This window comes from Sorghum bicolor, chromosome 4 (assembly GCF_000003195.3).
Source record: "Sorghum bicolor cultivar BTx623 chromosome 4, Sorghum_bicolor_NCBIv3, whole genome shotgun sequence".
Taxonomy (NCBI): Eukaryota; Viridiplantae; Streptophyta; class Magnoliopsida; order Poales; family Poaceae; genus Sorghum; species Sorghum bicolor.
In genome coordinates this window covers 59,260,335-59,287,501 of record NC_012873.2, presented here as the reverse complement: position 1 = coordinate 59,287,501, position 27,167 = coordinate 59,260,335, and the positions used below count along the sequence as shown (strand labels likewise).

General features: G+C 42.6%; 1 protein-coding gene and 2 long non-coding RNA genes across 4 annotated transcripts; 2 read left to right on the top strand and 1 right to left on the bottom strand.

The window, feature by feature from the left end:
- On the top strand, positions 7,052-7,467 carry LOC110434500. The gene is made up of 3 exons (XR_002452004.1): positions 7,052-7,122; positions 7,217-7,346; positions 7,445-7,467. It is a non-coding gene; the product is annotated as an uncharacterized LOC110434500 (long non-coding RNA).
- Positions 9,278-9,922, bottom strand: LOC110435143. The gene is made up of 2 exons (XR_002452824.1): positions 9,842-9,922; positions 9,278-9,756 (listed from the first exon to the last, which is right to left on the bottom strand). It is a non-coding gene; the product is annotated as an uncharacterized LOC110435143 (long non-coding RNA).
- Positions 14,341-21,175, top strand: LOC8075742 (probable histidine kinase 6). Of its 2 annotated transcripts, XM_002454271.2 has the most exons (11): positions 14,341-15,318; positions 16,168-16,401; positions 16,505-16,674; positions 17,145-17,360; positions 17,434-17,620; positions 17,710-17,761; positions 17,843-18,072; positions 18,265-18,363; positions 18,483-19,198; positions 19,875-20,354; positions 20,470-21,145. In XM_002454271.2, the coding sequence occupies exons 1-11, from the start codon at positions 15,043-15,045 to the stop codon at positions 20,729-20,731; spliced, it is 2,922 nt and encodes a 973-aa protein (XP_002454316.1). In that variant the 5' UTR covers positions 14,341-15,042; the 3' UTR covers positions 20,732-21,145. The 2 variants fall into 2 exon arrangements, with proteins under 2 accessions (XP_002454316.1, XP_021315321.1); XM_021459646.1 differs by having other exon boundaries at positions 17,710-18,072; positions 20,470-21,175.

The window sequence follows — 27,167 nt, the reverse complement described above, 5'->3', positions numbered from 1 at the left end:
TAAGCCCCGAACAAGCCACCACTCGTTTGCAAAAAGTCACGACCTCTAGAGAAAAAGAACAATGTGTCAGCCTTGTCAAGCTTTGTTGCACCAGCACAACCAAAGCAGCTCCGACTTCACCACTGTAGATACACTCTAGGAGAACTAGAGATGTGCCATAACAAAGTAGCAGGCTAGAGAGAGTTTGCCCTCATCGAAAACCTAGAGCTTGCAAATGAGCATTTTATGTCCCATGCTGATCGCCAGATCGACATCCATCAAAGCGATGCATGATCTTCTTGGCAACACCTTTGAGGACACAATAATCGGTCAATCTAGATGTGGAAGGACATGAGAAATAATATGGAGTATGACAAGGTTACTAATGCAACTGTACAAGAGAGAGAAAAAAAGCGATTAGGATAATTTGGAAATAGTTTAGAATTTCTATGCAAAATTATTTTTTTATTTTAGGAGCGCGTTTTTTAAACTATCTGAGGAATGTACTCCAATTTTTTTAGCTACTTGAAAAACTCATTGATTTACTAATTGTTTTTTTTGAATATTGGAGATGCTCTTACCTAAGGACATGTATGTGTGTAGGCTCAAGCGGTTTCACGTGTTAGCTTTATGGTTTTTTCTTGTGTGCCGTAGCATATACTCTTCTCTACGTTTCTATCTTAAATTATTAGGTAGATGTTCTATTTATTTTTTTAAAACATATGTGTTTAGAAAAAAACAGAACAATTTATAGGAGCTAAGAAGTATACTCCGCTCGACTAAAGGAGGAAGGTACTTTAGGTTTGTACGCACAAAAGGATTAGGGGTGTGTACCTCCATGGTACTCAATTGTCGATTAGTGAGGATGTTTTTCCTTAGTAGGAGTAGGTCATCTAGTTGAAGTGACCCAATTTTTTACTAATTTGGCCTTTTTTTTTAAAAAATTTCACAATTGGACCCCTGAAAAACTTAAATGCAGAAATGGACCCAGGGGGTCGGCGCCATGAATCATGGCGCCGAGGTATCACGTCTCGACGCCATGGATCACGGCGCCGAGGTCCTGGATGCGGCCAACATAGATTCTGACGTGGCATTGAAAAAAAAGCTCGGCGCCACAGATCATGGCGCCGAGGTAGGGTAAAAGCTGGCCCAGCTGGCTCCTCCCCTGCTCACGCAGCGCCCGCGCCCCGCGCCCCCGGCCACCGCACGCCCCGCCGCTCCGTCCACCGCGCACCGCGCGGCCCGCCGCTGCCCCCGCCCCGCGCGCCGCGCGCCCCGCCACCGCGCGCCGCGCAACGCGCCGCTGCCGCGGCCGCCACCGCGCGCCACGCCGCTTGCCCGGCCCCGCTTGGCCCGCCGCTGCCCCCGCCCCGCGCGCCCCGGGCGGCGAGGCCGCTGCCACCGGCCGCCACCGCCGGTGCCCCGGCCCTCCCGGCGGCTTCAGGTATTTTTTTTCTTTCTCTAATACGATAATTGTTTAGATAATGTAGTTAGTTTTCTAAGTTGTATAATTTTTGAAATAATTCATGTAGCAATTTTCTATATTGGTATTATTTATATGAAAATTGTTATGTAATTTAGAGTTGTTTATTTAATTTAGAGTACTTTATTTAATATTTCTAGCATTTAGTTATGTAATTTAGTTAGATAAATCTAGTTTGTAATTTTAGTTATATAGTTAGGTACATACGTATTTTCTTAGATAGATATTTATGTGTTTTATTTGTATTAGTTATATGCCTAGTAACATGGTTGTTTTGTATATCAATTAGATGGACAATTTAGTAACCTTATATCATGGAGGAAGTGTGGAGAAAGATCAGTTTGGCAATGTTGATTTTGTTGGAATGGAAACGGTCCCTTTGATGTTTGATGAGCGGCCCTTGTTTTCTGAATTGATGGGTAGTGCTCGTGATGAGCTTAAATGTAATTCGAATGAAGAAGAAATCTTAGTTGAGGGGGTCATTCACCATGGCGGGTCAGGGACAATTTTTAGGCAGTTGGTCCCAATTGTATCCGAGGTTCAATGGGACAAATATGTCAAAACTGTCATGAAGAGTGAGTTTAAATGTTTGGATTTGGTTGTGCGCAACTTGTCCAAGGAGCCAGGCCCTCTAGTGGATTCTCCTCTTAATTGGTAACCACCCATTGACCCTCTAGTGGACAATCCGGCACCCTCAGCTTCTCTGATACCCATTCAGGACGTGGGTGTGGAAGATGTGGTTGTCGTTCCTGATGCTCAATCCGGTCCCAATGAGGTTGGCTGCGTACATACCCCTATGACCCAGACAATTCCATGTAAGTGGGGTAGTTGCATTATTCATTTTGTTAGCATTTCTTCGTTCGATTTAGTTGTCTCAATTGTATCCATATTTGTGGTTTTGTTGTAGGTGACAATCTAAGTAATGATTGTTGTCATCCTGTGCCTCCAACATTTAATGTTGACGCAGCTTTTATAGCATCTAATAGTTTGGATGTTAATATTGAGGATGATGAGGAGCCCAATGGCACAGCTAGAGCTGTTGATTCCGATGATGACCGGCCAGTTGCACCTTTAAGTGAACAAGAAATGGAGCTTATCACACGTTTTTGTCCTGATCGTGATCCACTAGTTCACGAGTTTAGTGACCTCAGTCATTCTCAAAATGCTTATGCAGAGGGAAGAGATGATGAGCTGCTAGAGGCTCCTGAGCCTGGTGACAGTGTGCAAATTCAGAAGGGCATGATCTTTAATGATTTGCCCAACTTAAGAAGGTGGTTACAACAATATTCTGTAATACGTAAAAGACCCTTCAAGGTGATGCACTCCCATGTTGAGCGCCGCTACACGGTTGTGTGTGAGATGTCAGATTGCAACTGGAGGGTCTGTGCTCGTAAACAAAAGGCCACCGGGAAGTTTAAGATCACAAAAATTGTAGGTCCACACACTTGTGCCCAGACTGACCTTCAACAGAAGCATCGACAGTTGACCTCTACACTTATTGCTAGTACGTTATGCACAACTTTAAAGGGTCAGCCCAACTTGAAGGTCAGAACCATTATGGACATGACTCAGAAGATATTTAAATATGACATAAAGTATGACAAAGCATGGAGGGCAAAGCAAAGGGCCTGGAAGATGATATATGGGGACTGGGAGGAGGGGTACGAGCAGCTGCCAGCAATGTTCAATGCAATGAAAGCAGCTAATCCAGGCATGCATTACGAGTACATTCCGAAGCCTAATGAATGGAGGAATGGGAGGCAGATATTCTTTCGTGCATTCTGGTGTTTTCCACAGTGTGTCCAGGCCTTTAGGCACTGCCGTCCAGTGTTATCAATTGATGGTACTTTTCTGCTTGGCAAGTACATGGGCACTCTTTTGGTAGCCATTTCCTGTGACGCTGACAACGCATTGGTTCCTTTGGCTTTTGCTTTGGTGGAGAGAGAGAACAAAGATAGCTGGGGTTGGTTCATGCGCCTTGTTCGGATACATGTCATTGGCCCACATAGGGAGGTTGGTGTCATATCTGATAGGCACCAGGGCATACTCAGTGCCGTACAGGAGCAGATTCCTGGTTATGCACCTTTGCACCATCGTTGGTGTAATAGACACCTTGCAGAGAATTTACTTCGGAAAGATGGTACGAAGGACAACTTTCCTCTATTCGAGGAGGTTGCTCGAATGCTTGAGGTGCCGTTTTTTGAGGAGAAGTTGGAGCAGTTAAAAACCGCAACAAATACAGAAGGTAGGCAGTGGCTGCTAGGTTTGATGAGGGAACCTGAGAAATGGACAAGAGCCCATGATAATGGTGGATGGAGGTACGAGTTTCAGACTAGCAACATGGCAGAGTCATTTAATAGTGTGCTCAAGGGTATACGTGCCATGCCAGTCAATGCCATTGTATCTTTTACCTTTTATAGGCTAGTGGCCTGGTTCAACGATAGACATGCTCAAGCATTGCAATTACAGAGTAATAATATGAAATGGGCACCTAGAGCTAAGAAGCACCTTGACAAGGCAAAGGAAAGGGCTAGGACACATGACATAGAGTGTTTTGACCATGCCACTGGCAAGTACCAGGTCACTGAAAGGGGTGGTACAACGTCAGATGCTGAGATCCGACCATCAAGGAGTTATATTGTTGTCCTTACTGATTTTTCATGTGGATGTGGGAGACCAAGACAGTACCACTCTCCTTGTTCTCACTATATTGCAGCAGCTAGGCATCGCAACTTTGACTACGAGACCAAGATACCATGAGAGTTGAGTGTTGATAGCCTTGTGCTAACTTGGTCGCCCTGTTTTGAGCCTTTCCTAGATGAGGGGCAGTGGCCAAAATACATTGGCCCAAGGTACATTGCAGATCCAGGTGCTCGCTGGAACAAACGTGGAACCAGAAAGCGTACGAGGCATAAGATGGTCATGGACCAGATTTCAGGTAGAACGAGGCGAGGGAGAGCAACCCCGTTTGTTACTGACCCCGAGCAAAATCAATGTGGCAAATGTGGTAGACTTGGACACAACTCGCGTACTTGCCATTGGCCGCTAAGTCAGGTGCACTTAATATTCTATGTACTTTAGTTGTTAAATACTTTCATATGCAACTTACTTTTTGGCAGACATACATGTTCTAGTGCTCCTTTGTTTAATATAATGACATTGTAATGTATTATGTTTTTCTGCTTAATTACTAACTAATGGATCAAATTTGTTTATAGGATGGAGCAGTTCCACCTCCTGGATCCATACTACGAGGTGAAGCACCGAGGACGACTCACTGCCGAGGGGGCGGTACTTACTTTGATCTTTGCTTTTCATTTATTATTAATTTGTGTACTTATGCATTAAATAACTTGATTGTATGGTTGCAGGAACTACCCCCGCTTTGACCTCGAACGCATGACAAGTTCGAGGAGATGCGGTATGACGACAGGTACACACCTCTGCTGCAGAGGGCTGGCCTGGATGTCATATCGTATCAGGTTCGTCGTGGGTTGCCTCCAATTAACCCCGCGGCGATCACAGCTTTGGTTGACAGGTGCACCATTCATCTATAGTAATCGTATGTTTTTTTGAACAAACTTTATCTATCTTTCTGAAAACCCTAACAACAATGTTCTTTAAATTGTAGGTGGAGGCCAAAAACTCATAGTTTCCACCTACCTTGTGGAGAGATGACTATTACACTCCAGGACACTCAGAAGATCCTGGGTTTGAGTGTTAGAGGTCGTCCAGTTATCGGACACTGCAGGCCCGATGGTTGGAGGGCCAGAGTTGAGGCCTTCCTTGGAAGACCACTTCCTCCGGAGGCACCGACGCAGCGCACCACTGGGGTACCAATTGCTTGGCTTAGGCAGAGCTTTGGTAATTGTCCGGCACATGCGGACCAGGAGACAGTTGCCTACTACTGTAGAGCTTGGATCTTGCACCTATTTGGGTGTGTTCTTTTCCCTGACGCGACAGGGGACACTGCATCGTGGATGTACCTCCCGTGCCTCACTGACTGGGACACCACAGGTACTTTTCCCTTACACAGTTATTATTAATTTGGTTACTTATGTTTACGTATGCATTGATTAAATTGATTGCAACGGTTACAGGTACTTACAGCTGGGCTTCGGGAGTGCTGGCTTACCTATACCGTAGCCTTTGTGAGGCGTGTCGTCGGACCGCAAGTAGTTCTTTCGTTGGTGGTTGTGTTTACCTACTGCAGCTTTGGATGTGGGCTCGTCTTCCAGTTGGACGGCCCATAGTTGACGCTCCTCGGGAATGGTTTGCAGTGGGCAACCCTCGTCACCGTCCGACGTTTGCCCATCTTTGGGACCAGGCGAAAGTCGCCTTCAGCAGGACTTCACGTGCGTACGTACAGTATGCCAATGAGCTCGACACGTTTAGGCCCTCCATGGTGAGTAAAATGCAGTAGTTCTTGTTTATTGTATGCTCGATAGTTTGTCTAACTTGCCATATACATGTCTTATGTTTGCAGGTGAATTGGGAGCCGTACACGGCGAATGATGCGCTGCATCTTGGAGTAAGCAGCATATGTAGCGAGGATGAAGACTTGTACTTGATGATCTGCCCTCTGATTTGCTTCTATGCTGTTGAGTGGCACCTTCCAAATCGAGTAGCCCGCCAATTTGGCTTGTGCCAGCAATGGCCTGTCCCTCCATTTGATACTTCCGTGGAGCTGCACAAGTAAGTCATTTTGGTAATTTATTCCATGCATTTGATAGATATGTTGACTGCAATTTATTCAAAGTTCAATATTTATTCAAAGTTCAATACCTTAAATGTTGCTGAAAATTACATGATTGCTGAAATTTATTTGCTACTTGGTCCAATATAAATCCTTGCTGAAATTTATTACCCTCTATATGCATGTTGGTACTTTTTACATGCTTGCTGAAATTTATATAAATGTTGCTGAAATTTACATGCTTAGTGCCTATCCATGCTTGCTGAAATTTATAAATGTGCTATTGCAGATCCATGCTTGCTGAAATTTATATCCTTAGTCATTTCCATCGTATTTGAAGTGTGCTACTACAACCTTACTTGCTGAAATTTATTTCATACCACCTATATTCATGTTGCTAGTTCAATATTTTTAACCTCGTACTGAGTTTTAGAATCAATGTTGTTAAATCTGTGTTATTATTTTCATCTTTAATATTTAATTTTAGGATTGATCGTCAGAAGCAAAAAGAAGACAGTTGAGTTTCAAACGTTGCATCGTCAGTACATAGAGGTGTGGGACCAGTTTCATGACAACCTCTACGAAAATGAGCAACCACATACCAACTACAATTTTCGTGCATACCTTACTTGGTAGCTAGGTGTTACACGAACAAGGTTGAAAATTCAGTGGACCCAAGCAGATTATGCGTACCTTGAATCATCTGAGGATGAGGACACTTCCTATGACCTAGCAGCACGACAAGGGACACTTATCGAGGCAGCACCTGTCTTGGACCGAGTGGTACATGTCCTTTCCACTATATAATTGTACGATTGTTGTCCTTTCCACTTTATAAATTGCACCTATATAAACTATTACATGTCTTATCTTATAGGGCAACGCAATAAAACAATCTGTACTTGACATCGAACGGTTTCCAAGAACAGGTGTGGACGAGCACACACTAAACAACTTTCTTGGAGTAAGTACTTGACATCGAATTTATCTAAGAACAAGTATTACGACCCTCATTTATCATATATCTAACAATATGAATTTTAATCTTTGCATAATAGAGACTAGCACGTAGGCTTAGGCGTGCTGCAGCTCGGTGCGGTTGCGGTACTAGTGCTGCGATGAATGTGCATGTGCCACAGGAACGACAATGCAACACACCTGTTGTGCATGGTACATCTTCTTTGGGAGGTATAATTTTATTAAATTTGTTGTTTATTTGAACTGAGCAATTTTCATGGTATGAGATAATGAATTAAGTGCACACATAATTTGAACAATGTTTATAGGATCTGGAGGACAGAGCTCGTCTTGGCCAACTATGGACACTTTTCAAAGCGATGATGATGAGGACGAAGAGGGGGTGGCCGAGGAGCGTGACTATGACGAGTTTGGGTTATCTCAGCTTCCTGATGCTCCTTCTACTCAGCCTACGCAGGTTGCAAGAAGGCGACGTCGTTCGCCTTGTAGGTACACTCCAGGCACCGATGCTCTTGGCCACAAGGGTAAGAGTAAGACTAGGAGGCAGTGAGGATGACTTCTGTGCTAACACCATGGTAGCAGCTTAGAATTGATGGCATAACTTCTGTTATTTTGCATGTATCGACACTGTGAACTTTGTGGACTATTTGTACTATATGAGACTGTATGGTCTCTGTGGACTATCTGAACTATCATTCCTGATGGCGTATGTGCTTGTGTTGTGATATTTGGATGAATCAATGTTTGTATTGTACTGTGATGTCTATTTATAACTGTGGATGTACCAAAAACAGGGGAAACTCTTGCAAATTTTTTCCATGAATTATTCAATGTAGTGCACATATTCTGTGGTCCATTCCTATTGGTTTTCGCAGTGTAGGCTTTTCAGAAACAGTGAACCAATATGGCTTTTCATTGAATCATCACATCCGAAACAGTGAACGAATCTAGCCTTTTCAGATGACAATCCAAATAGACTTTTCAGTTTTCAACTAGCCTTTTCAGTAATCGAATCTAGGCTTTTCAGATGACAATCCAAATAGACTTTTCAGTTTTCAACTAGGCTTTTCAGTAATCGAATCTAGGCTTTTCAGGTGTATTTATTATATACTACAACGACTACCAACTATTGGGTTCCTATATATATACGCAGTGGTGAGAGCGTTGCTACTCACTTGAGATTGTTCAGTTCAAGTAAAAATGTCTGGAGGGTCGTCTAGAGGGAAGGGAAAGGGAAAGGCGGCGATGAAGGGTAATCCCTTTCTTTGGGAGGGTCCTCTTGGTCCTAAAGACTTTGAGGAAGCAATTTATGATAGGTTTCCCCTTGAGAGCAAACATGATTTTACTAAAGAGGCACCACTGAAGGCATATGATGACCGAAAAGAAGAGTGGCCAAAATGTATGCATGGTGAGGATTGTTTGGTGCAGATGTACACAGAGGGGATAGATGGAGGGCGTCGTTTCTTCAAATGTCCACGAGCATGGGTAAGTCATATTACTAATTCAACCTTCAATAAGATACTCTCTTGTGCTAAAGCTACATACTTATTGCAGTCATCCTTGTCAAAAGAGAACTGTGGCTTCACCAGATGGGTCGATCCTAGACCTATTCATCCCCATGCAGAGTACATCTACTACCTGCAGGACCGTATCTTTGATTTAGAAACGGAAGTTAGCTGTGGTTACAAGGACGACGAAGAGGACGACAACAGCAATGCTACTGGCTCCCAAAACACAATATGCAATGATCCATACTGCACATGCCCTAATCACAAGAACAAGGGCCCTCCTTCACCACCACCCCCACCACCACCACCAACAACGGGATGATACTATGGAGAAGGGGCAACACAGTTTGCTATGTGGCCACACTACTAGGTAGAACTGAACTAATTCACAGGCCACATCCATATGTTTGTTGTTTGGTTTAATCACCTAAGGTATGTTAGGGTTAGTCGAAAGAACTATGTACCTTTGTGTGGTATATGTTCTCACATGCCATTCCATGTGCTTGTTAATTGCTTGAATTACCTAAGGCATGTTAGGTTTAGTCTCGGACCTCTGCACCCTTGTTTGGTGCATGTTTTGACATGCCATTCAATGTGATGTGTGCTACTAGTTATGCAATATACTAGTTCGTTAACTTCTATTTCAACTAATTATCCTCATTTCATTGCCTATGCAATACTCAAATAAAAATATTGTCTACTAATAATGAAACCAAATTAAAATTGCTAAAGTGAATTACATAACAACAAATTGAAAAGTCCAACACAAAACAATATTGTCCATGAACCAAACAAAGAACAAGAAGGTAATGTAACTACTGAGTGCAACGAGGCCACTTTCCCTTCCTCTGGGCATCTGGATTCTCATCCATCGCTGCCTTCGCTCGGCGCACACGCTCAAGCTTCTTTTCCCTCTCCTCCCGAGCCGCAGCAACACGTCTTCTTTCCTCCTCTTCCTTGTGCTCCCTCTTTTGAGCCTCCTCTCTATGTCTCTTCTCTAATATCTCTGCACGCTCTGCATCCCACTCCTTTAGGCCTTGTAGAAGCCGCTTGTCGGACTCCTTAATCTCAGTGTCGATCCACTGCTCAAAATCACACAATGGTGGAGGGGTCTGCAACAAATATATTTGTTCAAAAAATTAAATCATGCTTCATAGGACACAAATTAATAAGTGCACAATAGAAAAAATAACTTACAATAAAGTTACTGCGGCGTTGTTTTGGCGTAGGCTCCCAGGCAAAATTCGAACACATCCAATACCTCTGCCGATAGGTTTCTTCGTCTTCCGAAATTTCTACCTTGCAAGGATCACCACAAAAGCACATAGGTACTGGAACACCGCTAGGAAGCGGCTTGTGGATGTACGGACTCCTGGTCGTCCGGCCATAGCTACAGTTCAAATAATTCAATTCTAAGAAATCATAGCAAATAACGATTGAACCGAAAACTACAATTTACCAAATGATAAATAATAACGAATGAAATTTATCGAAACATGTCGAAAGGTTACCTTGGTTTGCTACTTTTTCCACGACGTGGCATTCTACGATTGCATAAGAAAAATATTAATCATCCATTCAAAAAACTATAAATGGTTTATCTAAGTCTACAACATACGTGTAATATAGGTCAAATCAATGAGTCAAAAACTAATATGTGAAAGAGTATACCTGGCTCTTCAAGATCTATGGAACAAATCAAACTTTTGATGGTCCAAATATTGAATGCAAATTCGTGCTCGGTTTTTGGAGAGAAAGAGCCGAGAGGGGAGATGAAAATATGAACTGCGTCCACAGGTAGCGAAGGGCGTCGGCTGGTTTGTAGTAGGGAGCTTGGCGCCGTGATCTGTGGCGCCGAGCTCGGCGCCGTGATCTGTGGCGCCGAGCTCCCTGCCACGTCAGAAGGCAGCCAGGGACCTCGACGCCATGATCCATGGCGTCGAGACGTGGTACCTCGACGCCATGATTCATGGCGCCGACCCCCTGGGTCTATTTCTGCATTTAAGTTTTCTAGGGGTCCAATTGTGAAATTTTTTTAAAAAAAAGGCCAAATTGTAAAAAATTGGGTTGAAGTGAGCGGAGATTGCATCTATGGGGTCACTTGGTTTCTTTGTTGAACACTATTTGACTTTACCGAGATAGGATAGCTAGCATGGAGGTGTGTTTGGTTTTCTTGCCCGATTGCGTCGAGGATTGTGCTGACAACAATAAGCTCGCCTCTGTGAAAGAGCTGATTTTGCCCGCCCAGCCGAGTGAGCATCTCGTGGCTCATGCCAACGCAAGGCCTGGTGAGGCAAAGACGTTTAGCTAACCAAGCAACCTCTAAAATAAAGGCCTTGTTTAGTTTCAAAAAAAATTTGCAAAATTTTTCAGATTTCCCGTCACATCAAATCTTTAGACGGATGCATGAAGTATTAAATATAGACAAAAATAAAAACTAACTGCACAGTTTAGTCGGAATTGACGAGACAAATCTTTTAAGTCTAGTTAGTACATGATTGAATAATATTTGTCAAATACAAACGAAAGTGGTATTATTCCTATTCTGCAAAATTTTTGGAACTAAACAAGGCCAAAGTTGAAAAGACATTTCACTTACGGTGGGACGAGAAATCAGGATAAAATAGGAGTAAATTTTACATTGTGAGTGTTGGGAAGTTGCTATGAGTACTCTCTTCTTATAGGAAAAAATACACAATTATGAGATCTGTGCTAGTCAAAGTAACTAAAGTTTAACTAAGATGATAATAAATAATATTAGCATTTTTGTCTCCAAATAAAATTTATTATAAAAAAATATTCTATAACTAATGTAACGGTACATATTTTTTATTATAAATATTAATAAATTTTATATAAATTTAATTAAAATTTAAATTGTTTATCTTCTCAAAAAACAAGAATTATATTCTTTCGTCGCCGAGCAAATAAATCAAGGGTAGGTCTATGCCATGCCCGTAAGGCAGGATAACGAGCCAACTCGACTCGGCTCGGCTCGACTCGTTTTGGCTCGTTAGAATAATGAGCTAGCTCGGCTCGGCTCGTTATCTTAACGAGCCAGAAAGTTAGCTCGGCTCGACTCGTTAAAAGCTCGAGCTGACTCGTTAAGTTCACGAGTCAGGTATAAAAAATATATATAATATAATATTTATATTTATCTAAAGATTAAAAATAGTAATAATACAATAATAATATATCCAGTTGTTTTAAGTCCAACAAAATGTTCATATGAGCTAACATATCAACCATTTATAAAGTGTAAGACGTGAAGTAATACAAAACTAATGTAAGTTATAATGATTTTTTTCTAATACTATAGCTTGTTAAGCTCGTGAACTGCTCGAGTTGACTTGTTATAACTTATAATGAACGAGCTGAAATCTTAGTTAGTTCGGCTTGGCTTATTATCCTAACAAGCCAAGCCAACCACAAACCGAACCGAGCCAACTAACGAGTTTTCGAGTTTTTTTATCCGGCCTTAAGGGCCTGTTTGAAACATAGGAATATAAAATAGAGGAAAGGAAAAAAACATAGAAATATGATAGATGTGTAGTAGCAAAACAGAGGAATGAAAAACAAAGGAAAACTTGCCAAAAATGTGTTTGGAACATAGGAATTCTAAACATAGGAAAACTAGATTAACGTGGGTCTCATGAGTGTATAGGCTTAAAACAAAATTGCATGTGTATGCTACTGACACATTTGACCCACCAAACAACTGGTCCGAGAAGCTTCATGTGACATCGTTCAACTGCATCGTTCTCTCTCATCTGTTAGCTATTCCCTAGATCCAGAGCGAAGGGAAATCGATTGGCCATGAGCTGCAGCTGATAGAATACATCTTTTCTCATCAATCGCCTCGGGCTTCCGCAAGACCACGGTTCGGAGTGGATGTTATTTTTTTCTATGTTTTGTGAAGCAAGCAATTCCTTTCGTCTGGAATGGTTGGCTGCTTTCCTCCATTCTAAACGGTGTATGATGTCAGCAAAACAAAGTAATGGAATTTCTTTGAAATTCGTGTGAAAATCCTCTAATCCAAACACGCGCTTACATCCCCGCGAGGCTGTGTGGCCGTGGACTACGAATGTGAAACGCTCGCGTCATCCGGTGTGTTGAAAGCATGCAGCACACACGGTTGACTCCTGTTCCTGTAGGAGGAGCAGGATCTGCTCCATTTGGGACGTGGCGTACGTTCCGATTACTGAAGCACAGTGCACAGTGCTAGTACTAGTGGTGGCATGCAATGATGCGCGCAGCGCGTGGTTAGGGTTAGGGGTAGCAGCACCAGTTAACAGTTATTGCGTATACTTGCCATCCAGCCAGAGGCGAGGCGAGTACAGAAACATAAACTCGATCTGCGCCTGTGCCGAGCACGGAGGAGGAGGACCGATGAGTACGTACGTACTGTACGTACCAGCAGCTGCGTGAAATCCACAATCGTTTTCGTGTCCGTTTCGGGGAGTACTGGGCTCTATGCAATGCAATTGCTACCGCTCCGTTTGCTCCAATCCGGTTGGCGCTGGTAACCGGAGCGTGCTGCTATTGTTGCTGCCGCGTTATTTTTTTCTGGTTGGGAGGCGCTGCTGTCTGCACCTGGGACTTGTTTACTTCCCAGAAAATTTTGTAAAATTTTTCACATTCCCCGTCACATCGAATCTTTAGACGCATGCATGGAGTATTAAATATAGACGAAAATAAAAACTAATTGCACCGTTTGGTCGAAATTAACGAGACGAATCTTTTGAATCTAATTAGTCCATGATTGGATAATATTTGTCAAATACAAACGAAAGTGCTACAGTGTCCGTTTCCCAAAATTTTTCGAAACTAAACAAGGCCCTGCGCCACGGCTACTCGCAATTCATGTGAGGATTTCTCCATGTCGGAATTGAACTAATTCCTCCTAACAGTTCCTTTAGAAGAGTCTTTTTACCATCATTAGGCCTTGTTTAGTTCGCAAAATTTTGGCTTTTTGGCTACTGTAGCACTTTCGTTTTTATTTGACAAACATTGTCCAATCACGAAGTAACTAGGCTCAAAAGATTCATCTCACAAATTTCAGATAAACTGTGTAATTAGTTTTTATTTTTATCTTTATTTAATACTCCATGCATGCGACCAAAGATTCGATGTGACGAGGAATCTTGAAAATTTTTGCGAACTAAACAAGTCCTAAGGCCTTGTTTAGTTCATTACAGTAGTACACCACAGAATCTCTGCGCGTGGGATGCCATCAGACTGTCATCTGGATCCTTGCTCATAGATGACGATGGCTGGATGCTACAGTACCTTTTGAAACTGTGGCTGCTACACTACCGCTGTCGTACTCGTACCCGTACTGCTGGTGGGCCAGGTCTGAGAACAGAGACGGCTTTGACCGAAGGTTTTCTCCTCAACGGCTGACATGGACTCTGCGCTGGCAGGACGCAGCGGCGGGCCCATGCGCCGGGTCCACGGAGGACGGAAGCAGCGCGCCGCTCGCCGCCCCAGTGGCCGCACTACTCGTACTCGTACTCGTACGTGCCTCACCGTCTCTATTCCCCGGACTACCCCTCTGACGCGTCCCTTCCGCACCTGCTTGCTGCCGGTCTGGCGGTCCACGGCAACAGAAAAACAACAAACAGCCATCGTGCGGGGGCAGATGCGGCAATTCACCGCGCGGCGCGCACATGGCTTTAAACGCTTGCTTCCTCCGTCGTCCGTCCCCCTTCTCTCCTCTCACCCCCTCCGGCCACGGCCACGCGCCCACGCTCGCCGCCCACCGCCGCCGGCGCATGAGCCCGCCCCCCCGCGCTTGCTTAGCCTAGGCCCCGACTAGCCGGTGATTAGCCTTGATTAGCGGCTAGTACCGCTCCACTGTTACGGGAGGCGAGTTTTAATTGCTTGGCGCGCCACGCCCGCCTGTCTGGAATATCTGCTGCCAAAAAGGCGCGGATTCCTCACCGTCGGGCGGCCGCTGGCGGAGGTGTGGGAAGTGGATCGACGTGTTGCGGCCGCGGAGTGGAGGCAATAAAGGGAAAGCTGGGCGGAGTGCTCGGGTACCGTGGCCGGGATTAGTTAATGCCCGCGAGCAGCTAGTCGTAGGCGTAATTATTTTAAGGCAGCTGTCGCCGCTGGGGACTCGCGAAAGCTTCGCCTCTTTTGAGAAGCTCCCGCACCACGCCTCGCCCTGCCCGCCCGCTCTTCCCTCTCCAGGCGTCCAGGCTTCCTTCTAGTCTCCCACTCTCCCGCTTGCTGCGGCTGCTGCTGCTAGTGATAGGGGTCCCGGAGCCCCTTCAACTTTTGGGTAGGCGGCGAGCATATGGTGAGCATTGGGCGGGGGAAGGAGGAGGAAGAGGAGGAGGAGCGGAGGCTGTAGATTTGGGGGCGCAGAGGCAGAGGGAGAGGCAGAGGCAGGGATGGCGGGCAAGTACTCCGGGGCGAGGACGAACAGGAGGTGGAGGGGGCTGGCAGCGGCCGCGTGGGTGCTAATCGCGGTGGCCGGCGCCGCGGTGATGCACTGGACCCAGCGCCGGCAGAGCATGGACCGCGCCGAGGAGCGCCTCGTCAGCATGTGCGAGGAGAGGGCCAGGATGCTGCAGGAGCAGTTTGGAGTCACCGTCAACCACGTCCACGCGATCGCCATTCTCATCGCCACCTTCAACTACGAGAAGTCCCCTCCAGCCATCGACCCGGTGCGTAACCCGTCTTCTCCGCCATTGCTCTTGTAGATTGCAATGCCGCGCCATCAATTTGCAGTTGGTTTAGCAATGGAGGACACCCCGAGATCCTACATATTGTTCTCCGGGTTCTCTCTCTCTCTCTCTCTCTCTCTCTCTCTCTCTCTCTCTCAAGGACCAAACAGAAAAAGGGGGGAAAAAGATGCGTTTGTGGTTTGTTGACGCTTACAGTCGTTGCGGCACTAGTCGTTTAGCAGGACATGATTGCTGTGGTTGGCTGGGACAGGTGCTGTTCATCGTCTTGTGGAAAGAAAATTGTCCATTCCTGCGGCGGTTAGGCGGAGATTTTTTTAGAGACGTCGCTGAACTGAACTATTGGGTTGGTGGCCACACTTTGTTTGTTCATAGAGTTGTTAGTGTGTTCGTTGCAAAACCATCTGGGGGGTTACTTTGACAACCATTGGGGGGGGGGGGGTGCTCTTCTTTTGGTTCCTTAGTTTATTCTGAGAAAGGTCACTGTCGCAGAGATTAATTATGTTGCAAGCTGCTCTCTGCCTTTCTCTTTTCTTTTGCTTTAGATTATTGATCCTCAAAGGCGTCCTTTCCTGCATTTACAGTTCGTTTCTCTTTCCCTTTTTGTTGATTTACCAATAGTTTAGGCGCCCTGGGCCCATGGTATTTGAAGACATGCTCATTTTTTCCATACAAAAGTAATGATACAATGACCAGTCTGATTCATTGTATCATTATTAATGTATAATTACTTTGGTAAATCAACTAAATGTCTTCTGCTGATTCTTGCTATTTATAGCATATTGCTTCTCAGTGTTTTTATTTTGGCTTAATAAACAATGTCTACTACAGGACACTTTTGCAACATACACGGCAAGGACATCATTTGAGCGACCCCTGCTGAATGGGGTGGCATACGCACAGCGTGTCTTCCATCATGAGAGGGAAATGTTTGAAAGCCAGCAGGGATGGATTATGAATACGATGCAGCGGGAGCCTGCACCTCCCCGGGATGAATACGCCCCAGTGATTTTCTCTCAGGATACAGTTTCCTACCTTGCACGCATTGACATGATGTCTGGGGAGGTACGGTTACTTCTATTTGTTTGTTCTTTATATATTCATTGGTGTGTTTATATGACCCTTTGATGTCTGTTTAGTGAAAGCAATCTATTTATTTCCAATATAGGAGGACCAAGAAAACATTTTGCGGGCCAGGACTACTGGCAAAGCTGTGTTAACAAACCCATTCCGTTTGCTTGGATCAAACCACTTGGGAGTAGTTCTCACTTTTGCTGTGTACCGCCCTGATCTCCCTGCTGATGCATCAGTTGAGCAACGTGTGGAAGCAACTATTGGGTGAGATGTTCTAACTCATGTCCTTCGTTTTTTTTAAAAAAAAATTGAACCAAATGTTTCTAGTATTATCGCCTCTCAGACTTGTGTGTGACATCCATTCTTCAGTAAAATGTGGGTATGAATAAAATTACGCGCAGGATTATTTGTCCATGTAATATCTTGTCATTGTGTAACATACCTCATTTGTGGTTCACTGATGAACACTAAATTTATGTTGACTATGATGACCTTGACATGTCTAGTAACAGGTGATAATAGGAACAATGTGTTTCTTTTTAATAAAAGGCATAGTGTATTGATGACAGACACATTTAGTGATATATAAGATTATGCAGGTTATATAATCTAATTTAATCAAAATTATATACTATGCTTATCTAATTTTAAAGAGAATAATTTGCTATGTTTTGTACATAATTATGCATCCGTTGAATAGTGTGGTCAAATCTAATCAAGTTCCCTACTAACAGATATCTTGGTGGAGGATTCGATGTGGAGTCACTTGTGGAAAATTTGCTAAGCAAACTTGCTGGCAATCAGGATATTGTGGTTAATGTCTATGATGTCACAAATGCTTCAGAGCCTATGGCTTTGTATGGACCTTCAATTTTGGATGAACAAGTGCCTTTGCATGTTAGCATGTTGGATTTTGGAGATCCATTTAGGAGGCATGAAATGAGGTGCAGGTTGGTAGTCCTTATCGGTAAATCTTAACTTTGTTTGCTGCTTTTGTTTTCCACTAATGTTGTCAACCTGCAGGTATAGACAAAAGCCTCCTATACCGTGGTCTACCATAACCAATCCTTTAGGCTTATTTGTCATATGGATGCTTCTGGGGTATAGCATTGCCGCTGCATATTCTAGATATGACAAAGTTACAGAAGATTGTAGAAAGATGGAAGAGCTAAAAACTCAGGCAGAAGCTGCTGATGTTGCAAAGTCTCAGGTTTGACCTGTACTTAACACTCTCTTTTGCTAGGCATTCTAGCTTATTCATCATATTGGCTTATCTATGTTTGTCTCTCTCTCTTGCAGTTCCTGGCAACTGTCTCACATGAGATCAGAACACCTATGAATGGCGTCCTTGGTACTTATGCATTTGTTTTGATCCTACTTAATCTTCAGTTTCTTGGACTTGGCAATCAAATATTTCTTACTTCTGGTGTAGGAATGCTGGATATGCTTTTAGGAACAGATTTAACTATGACACAGAAGGATTATGCTCAAACTGCTCAAATGTGTGGCAGAGCATTGATAACACTGATAAATGATGTGCTTGATCGAGCAAAGATTGAAGCTGGAAAGTTAGAGCTTGAAGCGGTGCCTTTTGACCTGCGTTCTCTCATGGATGATGTTATTTCCTTGTTTTCTTCAAAGTCACGAGAGAAGTGCATTGAGGTATCTTACTGTTAATGCTTAAAGTAGGAAATAATGTTGCCTGTGCCATCACTTTGAATGGATATCGATTGCTTTTAGTCCTAGTTTTTGGCTGAGCAATTGACAAATAATGCAATTCTGCCTGAACCAGTCTGTGTCCCTATACTTCTTTGTGGCAAATGCTTTTCCTGATCTTTTTCCTTCATGCTGCAGCTTGCAGTATTTGTATGTGACGATGTTCCGAAGGTTGTTCTTGGAGATCCTTGGAGGTTTCGACAGATACTGACAAATTTGGTCGGGAATGCAGTCAAAGTAAGCAGCCAATTTTGGCATCTGCACACTACAACTTCGAATGATGTTGGTTAAATTCTTACATGTCTGTCATCAAATACATTCAGAAAATGCACTGATATATCTATTGTCTGTTCCAGTTCACGGAAAGAGGTCATGTATTTGTGCGGGTCTGTTTGGCTGAGAACTCAAATATGGAAGCTAATCAGGTCCTACATGGAACCATGAATGGGAAAGATGGTAAAGTTGAGTCAACAACTAATGGCGCCTTCAATACTTTGAGTGGGTTTGAAGCGGCAGACAGACGGAATAGTTGGCAATATTTTAAGCTGCTCCTCTCTAATAAGGAGTCACTTTTGGATGATCTTGAGGGCGAAAATTCTAATCTAAGTGATTCAGACCATGTCACACTAGCGATAAGTATTGAGGACACAGGTGTTGGGATACCATTGCAAGCACAGGATCGTGTGTTTACACCTTTTATGCAGGCTGATAGTTCAACTTCAAGGAATTATGGTGGTACTGGCATTGGTCTAAGTATCAGCAAGTGTCTAGCTGAACTTATGGGTGGGCAGATAAGTTTCACCAGCCGTCCTTTTGTTGGAAGCACATTCACATTCTCAGCCACGCTGAAGCGCTCATACAAAGATATTTCAGTTGATTCAAGTAGGAGCTTGTCAGAGGCACTACCAACTGCTTTTAAGGGAATGAAGGCCATCTTGATAGATGGGAGACCTGTACGTAGTGCTGTTACAAAATATCACCTCAAGAGGTTGGGAATAATTGTTCAAGTTGTGAACAATATGAGTACAGTAGTAAAAGCTTTCCCTGGACAAAATGGAGCGACCGTTTCTAGGTGAGTGTTCTTAAGTTATTTTTTTAAGACCCAAAATTCAAAAACTTTTCAAGATTCTCCATCACATCGAATCTTGCGGCACATGCATGGAGCATTAAATATAGATTAAAAAATAACTAATTGCACAATTTGTCTGTAATTTGTGAGATAAATCTTTTGAGCCTAGCTAGTCTATGATTGGACGATAATTGCCAAATACAAACGGAAGTGCTACAGTAGTCAAATCCAAAAAAGTTTTTGGATCTAAACTTGAAGGCCTAAATGCTGGAGATATGTGGAGGCTCTCTCAACCTCAAGCCTTAGATGTGGAATGGGAGTAGGGCACATTTCTTTTATTAAATTGTGTTGCTAAAGATTCAAACTCAAGACCTGGCCTTGCTACCATGTAGAGCTGCATGCACTGACGCGGCCTCAACAAAACCCCTAAGCTGGTGGGAAAGGCAGGCTACTCTGATATATGATATTTTACTAGATATCATAGATATACCGTCTACATAATCATCCCGTCCTGAATAAGAGCTTTATTGAAGAAGTATATAGGACCCTAAAATCTCTAGCTGGGCTGTTATTCGAAAATTGTTTTCGAGAATAGCATAAAACATTCTTAAAGCGCCATAATCTGCACTTTATACTTGTTTGTATGACCTTTGGAATCATCATATTTATTTTCTTGTAGGGAAAAGGCAACCATGCTTTTTATTGAGAGTGACTTCTGGAGGCCTGAAACAGATGTTCAATTATTGAACCATCTACGCGAGCACAAGAATGGTCTGTTGTCTGATGCGCCTAAGGTAGTTCTTTTGGTCACCTCTGAAGCTGACAAGGACAATTATGGATCTATATTTGATATTGTGATGTGTAAGCCTATAAGGGCAAGCACAATTGCTTCATCTATTCAACAACTGCTCAAAGTAGAGATGCCCAAAAGAAAAGAAAATCAAAATCGGCCATCGTTTCTTCGTAGCTTGCTGGTTGGGAAGAACATATTGGTCGTAGATGATAATAAAGTCAATCTCAGAGTTGCTGCAGCTGCACTAAAGAAGTACGGTGCTAATGTTAGCTGTGTTGAAAGTGGCAAGGATGCTATCAGTCTACTTCAACCCCCACATTCCTTTCATGCATGTTTTATGGATGTTCAGATGCCAGAGATGGATGGGTATGAATTAAATAAAACTCATTTGCTATTTCCATCCTGCCGTTTGAGCTTTGTTTTCTAGTTGAAGTCAAAATCTTCCGACTGATCATCAGTTCTCAATTATTACTTTTTGTAGGTTTGAGGCAACCAGACAAATAAGGCAAATGGAGATGAAAGCTAATGAGGAAAGGAAGAACAAGTTGTCTTTGACTGAAGCCTCGACATTTGTTGAGTACCGTTTGCCTGTTCTGGCAATGACAGCCGATGTTATCCAGGCAACTTATGAAGAGTGTATAAAATCGGGTATGGATGGATATGTATCTAAACCCTTCGACGAGGAGCAGCTATGCCAAGTAGTCTCCAGATTAGTAGTGGAAACGACGGATTCAGCTGTTTAATGTTCAAAATGCAATGGATCTGACTTCTCATTCATCGAAGTGAAGCATCACCATCTTTGCTTCTGTCCAGCTGACTCTAACCCTTAACAATGGTCTGACATGGCCTCTCACAACACTAGATTAAAAAGATGAAAGTGCCGTGAGCTAGCTATGCATCACAGATGAAGTTTCTGCGGCAGCCCAGAGGAGTGTAGGTAGATCACCCTGTAACTCTCTTCTTTGATGTTTATAGGCTGTTGTATCTTCTGACAATTCATTGAAAATACCACATCTCGTTGCAATCCCTAGTTTTAGAACTGCTCTGCCCTGTTGTCTCCTTCGCATGATCCATAAAACTGTTTGGAGCGTATTCCTTCAGCGCGGAAAATGTAATTCTTCGATTGTGGTATTTGCTAATGGATACTAACTACTCAATCTTGTCTTTGCTAAAGGATACTCTTTCAATTGTAGCAATTGGTTCGATACTGCATTGTTAAAACAATAGCTCCGTTCGGTAGAATCTAAACAATGTTTTTCTCTCACAACAAATCTGCGATACTTTCCATAACTTATGAGCGTGATGAGAGAAGTTAAAAGTGACTTCTATGTCCTGACTAATAACCATAACCTTAGTTATCTAAAATATCAACATTGAAGGTTCAACAAATACCAACACTGAACAAGAATGTCCTAACGCAAATTTATACGAGGGAAAACCGCGACTACAGTACGTTAGGTGGATATAGGATGAAAAACTTGTGTTTTTAAGCACTCGCTCCATCTTTTTTTTTTTTTCGCATCAGCAGTGGTTCTCCTGTGGTGCTGGACTGCTGGTGACGTGATTTGACCTGTGACGCTGCAGTTATTTTTTTTTAGCATGCTGCAGTTAATCTCACCTCTTGTAATGACCGTATGGTCTACAGTGCGTCAGTCCCGTGCTGCACGCCGGGGTCAAATCGAAGTATGATTTTAGATGACTGGACACTATTACATTCAGAATCTAAAAACTTTTCAAGATTCAGCATCACAAAATATAGCCACACATACATGTAGCATCAAATATAATAAAAAATTAGCTAACTGCACAGTTTGTCTATAATTTATGATCGAAACCAATTTTTTAAACTTTAATTAATCTATAGTTAGACAATAATTACTAAATACAAATAAAAGTACGATATCAAAAACTTTTTGTCGAGGGAACTAAACAAGGCCTATATATTTACGAGTACATTATAGTACAGCTCGTGTAGCAAGCACTGCACGGCGCCGTGCATATACAGTCCAAGATACTACTGCCTAGCTTCATTGTTCGTGTTTCCCTCGAGCACAGTCAGAGCAATTACATTTACTTGTCTCTCTCGCAAGGGGCAGCAGCCCAAGTCACTTGTCCAATTTGGCAGATCTTGCCCATATCCATATATGTAAATACCGACGCCATATTAGGCCTTGTTTAGTTAGATCCAAAATCTAAAAAAATTTCAAGTGTAATTTGTGAGACAAATCTTTTAAATCTAGTTAGTCCATAATTGAACAAGAATTGTTAAATATAAATAAAAGTGCTACAATACATAAAAACTTTTCACCTAGAGAACTAAACAAGGCCTTAGGTTGTCTTAGGCAGTTAGGCCTCGTTTAGTTTGTAAAATTTTTTTGGATTTGGCAACCATAGTACTTTAATTTGTATTTTATAATTATTATCCAATCTGAACTAACTAGACTCAAAAGATTTGTGTCGCAAATTACATGCAAACTGTGCAATCAATTATTTTTTATTTATATTTAATATTTTATGCATGTGTGCAAAGATTCGATGTGATGAAGAATTTTTAAATTTTTAGGAACTAAACAAGGCCTTATTACTCCTAGGAATTGGGCAGCATATGCAAATGTTTTTCTTCTTTAAAGTGTGCATGTTTCTGTTTACTGAATTTGAGCTCGCAAGATGAACTTTTACGGTTCTGCTTATGGTTGTCTGATTGTGTCTCACGCCATGTTGGGGGCTACCTGTGACAAAACCTGTCGGTGCACCAAACAAGGACCGGATGCAAAGGTCACCAAATTTTAGCACTATAATAATATAGGCAGCTTACCAGCTCAAGAAAGGTCGACGGAACTTTTTTACTCTTTGTTTGTCTATATGGCGTGGTTCAGATTGGAAAAAAAAATATCCTTCGTGGCCGTGTGTTGCGTTGAGCTTGTGATTGTCGCTGGTCGGCGAACCAAACACCAAACCACATGGCACATGCAATGCAATGCAAGGCCACAATGATTAGGGGGTGTGTTTAGCTCACTGATTATAGAGCAATACTAAAAGTCCGCAGCCTCTTGTCTTCTCAAATCACCGACTGCTGCACATCTGACCAGGAGTACTCTCTCTCTCTCTCTCTCTCTCTCTCTCTCTCTCTCTCTCTCTCTCTCCCTAAATATTTGTTGTTGTTGGTTTGCGTGTTAGTAAGGTTGACTAGATTTATAAAAAAAATATTAGCAACATTTGTATTTGTAAATAAATTTACTATGAAAATAGATTCAACGATTTATCTAATAATAATAGTTATGTATCATAATATTAATATTTTTAATATAAGTCAAAGTTATTTTTTAGGAAGCAAGAACAACAATTAATAAGGGATGGAGAGAGTACTACACAACTACAAATCTGAAGTAGATGCGTGCCAACGAAGCGAGCATATGAGCCAAAAGTCAGCCTACGCATTCGTGTTTAACCGATGCTTTGGTTCGATTTTTTCGATATTCCAGAACTCGGTTTTTAGAAAGTGAGAGTCGGTCGGTTTGCTAAAATAGCACAAATCGATAGTTCCTAGAGTAGAGATATTAAAACTTGTCATCTTAGGAAGCAAACCGAGCTGGTTTATTGAATTTTAGTGACATAGCTTAGTTCACATCTTTGAGACTAGAATTGTGTATGTTGTTGATCACCCTAGTTTTCAAAACACTAGCTAGAGTAGAATCATTAGGGTTTCCTTTGTATCTAACCTTTTACCACACACACACACACACACACACAGAGAGAGAGAGAGAGAGAGAGTTTAGATTTTTAATTTAAGCTATTCCCCTTTCAACAAGGGACTTCTAAGGTTATTTGTCAACAAGGGACTTATCTGTAGCCAGTATGTTAACTGTGGTCCTAGAGAAGAGGAGATTTATACTTGAGTCCTTACAAGGATTATTATTTTTCGTATCTCTTTATGGTTGTCCCTCACATTCTATGTGACCACTTTGTGCGGGAAGTGCTTGTCAAGTTCATGGTACAATTACATGGCTTTGCAATGAACTCATTTGTGAAGATGAGTGTCTGCAATATGTCTGTGAAAATGCTTGGTGCTGAAGCTAGCATGGAAAGTGGAATCCTTTGCCTACTTTTATGAGCGACAAAGGCTCAATTTTGTGGTGGATCCCAAAGAGGGCTTCGGGGCTATTGCATAGTACTTTTGTGTAATTTTGTTCCTCAAAAGATGAGGGTACATTGTTGAAAACTTTGATGTATCGTAAATGTGAGAGAAGTAGTTTTAGTATTAGTTTACCACAAGGCCACGAATGTTGAAGAGATTGATAGGATCTGATTGGACATTAGTCATTTTGTATTGAGGTAGGATTGGACATTGGACTTTCAACTTAGATTTAAGTTAGATCCATCGAAATAAATTTGGATCATAATTCATTACCATGTCTAGGAATTATCAGTTGGCAGGGCTTATTGAACGAAAACATAAACTCATGTGAGGTTGTTGAGCTCATATAAACAAAAAGGGGTGACTGATATGAATCACACAATATATCCCTCGAGCGCGAACCATCTTCTCTTGGATGTAGTAGCATGCTCCCCTCCAACCCTATCAGCCATCATGTTCCACCTCCAGCGTAGCCGGCCTCAACATGCGATGGGGGTGGGCGGCAGAGAGCTTGGATGAGCTACGGTGTGCTCGCATAGTCATGCAAGGAGGACGATGTAGCACAAACGACTGGCACACTAGTGGTGTTGCTTGGCAGAGAAGCCTCAACGCGGCTATGGGGTGGGCCGAACCACTCGAGAAGGTAAGGTCAAAAAACAAGAAAAAGAAAAGAGGATGATATAGGGCCCATAAATGCAAGAAGTCCTATAGACAACTGCTACTTAGTGATGTACAAGAAGTAATATAGAAAAATAAGATGACTTTATCCTCTCAACCATTATCCTCTCGACCAAATGCTTAAATTGGACGGCCAACCTAAAAATTAGGGATAAGACCATTATGTCACATGTTGTTCCAAAACCAAAAGGTTCTTAGGACATGTTTCGTAGAACTCCACTCATAGTTTTAAATAGCGGGCTATAGCGCCGCTACCGTTACTAGAGAGACCACAGTAGGCTATTGTCATTTTTGCTGCTATATCAGCTACGACCGCTATATTGGGCCTTTGCACCGCTAAATTGCTTAGCTATAGCTTTAAAGTAGCGTTGATATTTCAACTTTAGCTATAACAGTGACAATCTAGTTATTCTAGTATATTTTGTTTCGAAGTTGGTCTTTTGAAAAAGTGAACAATTGAGTTTCATCATCATGTTGTAATAGCATATTTGGTAAAGATTCCTAGACTTCTAGAACCTTGGAAACATAGGTCTTGTTTAGTTCACTCCAAAAACCAAAATTTTTTTAAGATTCTCCGTCACATCGAATCTTACGGCACATGCATGGAGCACTAAATATAGACGAAAATAAAAACTAATTGCACAGTTTAACTGTAAATGGTGAGATGAATCTTTTAAGTCTAGTTACTCCATGATCGGACAATGTTTGTCAAATAAAAACGAAAATGCTACAGTCTCGAAAACCAAAATGCTTTCGGAACTTAACAAAGTCATATTTGTGCTCAACAAATTTCATGATTATCATTTTTTTGAATCAATTACTCATATTTTTGATAGTTTTGCTACAAAACGCTTAGTTCCGTTATAGCTTTATAGCTCCTAAAAAAGATGTCGCTACTTGCTATAAGCCGCAATTTTAAACCTTAGCTCCACTCATGATTTTTAGGTCCAATTCCTTGATTCTTTGATAGAAAGATTTAGGACTTATTTGGTAGAGCTCCGCTCTTTAATTGTTAGCTAGCTCCTTGATACTCTGACTAATCCACCGTATGCGGGCAATTGAAAAGATTTACAATGTTGTTATGTATACAAGCAATCGAGAAGATTTATGTGCCTATCTACCAAATCATTATTCAGTGACACAAGAAGTGACGCGCGGACAAGTGTTGAGATATGACTGGAGCGGGACTCATCTTCCTCATTGGACGGGCGAAGCACTCGTAGAGGTTAGGTAGGATGGGATCACGGGGCGAGCGAGAGTGGGCGGAGCGGCGCAACAGCGTACTCGGCGCTGGCCACAAGCGCTGATGATGGGGCAGACGGGATTAAGGGCTTGTTTGGCACAGGTCAACTTCACTAGTGTTTTTTTAGAAAATAACTTCATGAGTGACTTTCTAGATGAAGCTGAACTGTTTTGGAAAAAGTGTTTGGCAAAATAGCTTCATCAACTACTTCATGCATAGTTGAGAGAGAGAAATAAAGGAGAAGCTGCAATAAGCTATTTTTTTACAGCTTCATCCAACTTATGTCTTTGTGAGAGGAGGGGAAAAACAGCTTCACCCGTAAAGCTGTTTTGAAAATAAGTGTTTGGCAAAAAAACAGCTCACAACAGCTCATAAACCTGTTGTGAGCTGTACCAAACAGGTCCTAAGGTTCATATTGGACACTGGAGCTCTCCATTGTCCTCTAGCCCTAGAGGGATGGATGGAAGCGGATCAATGAGCCGTGAGGCAAGACAGCAGTGGAGGATAACCAGTGCACAAGGTCAGCAGTTAGGGCGAGTTGTTGTCAGAATTAGGAAGCGTGAGGTAAAAACAGCAATAGTGGACGATAGGCGGCCTGGTCGGCGTCATCGACAATGCCGATGCCGGTGGCAGGAAGAAGATGCGTATCAGTAACCCAACTGACGCGCGTGCGTTGAATAAGAGCAACGGCGGCGTATCTGGCCCTGTCCGACGCGAGGCAGCACGAGGGAGAACCGAGCCAGCGAGATGCCCCGTCCGAGCTGGCAACCGTCACCGAAATACCTTTATATCCTTCCCGCGCCGATTAAGGGCTCGTTCGTTTGCCAGGTATTGAGCCCCTGAAATGATTTCAAGTTTTCAACTGAAATTGCTTCACTAATTTGTATAGTAATCATCATCTGAAATTGTTCCTGGGCTAAATCCGAGGTAACCGAACGTAGCCTAAACGAGAACATAATAACCGGTATATGTACCTCGGAGACTCGGAGTGACGCGAGTCCGATTCACGTGAGCTTCTGCTCTCTTGTATGCGCCACAATTCGACGTAAACGCCTGAATATAGATATCCTAGTGCCTCCGAGCCAAAAAGAAGGCTACTCTTACTTTTGTACATTTCGAACTG

Coding starts and splice junctions, on each gene's coding strand:
- LOC8075742 (XM_021459646.1), top strand. CDS start 15,043: ATGGCGGGCAAGTACTCCGGGGCGAGGACGAACAGGAGGTGGAGGGGG. Junction 16,675..17,144: donor CGTGTGGAAGCAACTATTGG/GTGAGATGTTCT, acceptor CCCTACTAACAG/ATATCTTGGTGGAGGATTCG. Junction 17,621..17,709: donor CTGATGTTGCAAAGTCTCAG/GTTTGACCTGTA, acceptor TCTCTCTTGCAG/TTCCTGGCAACTGTCTCACA.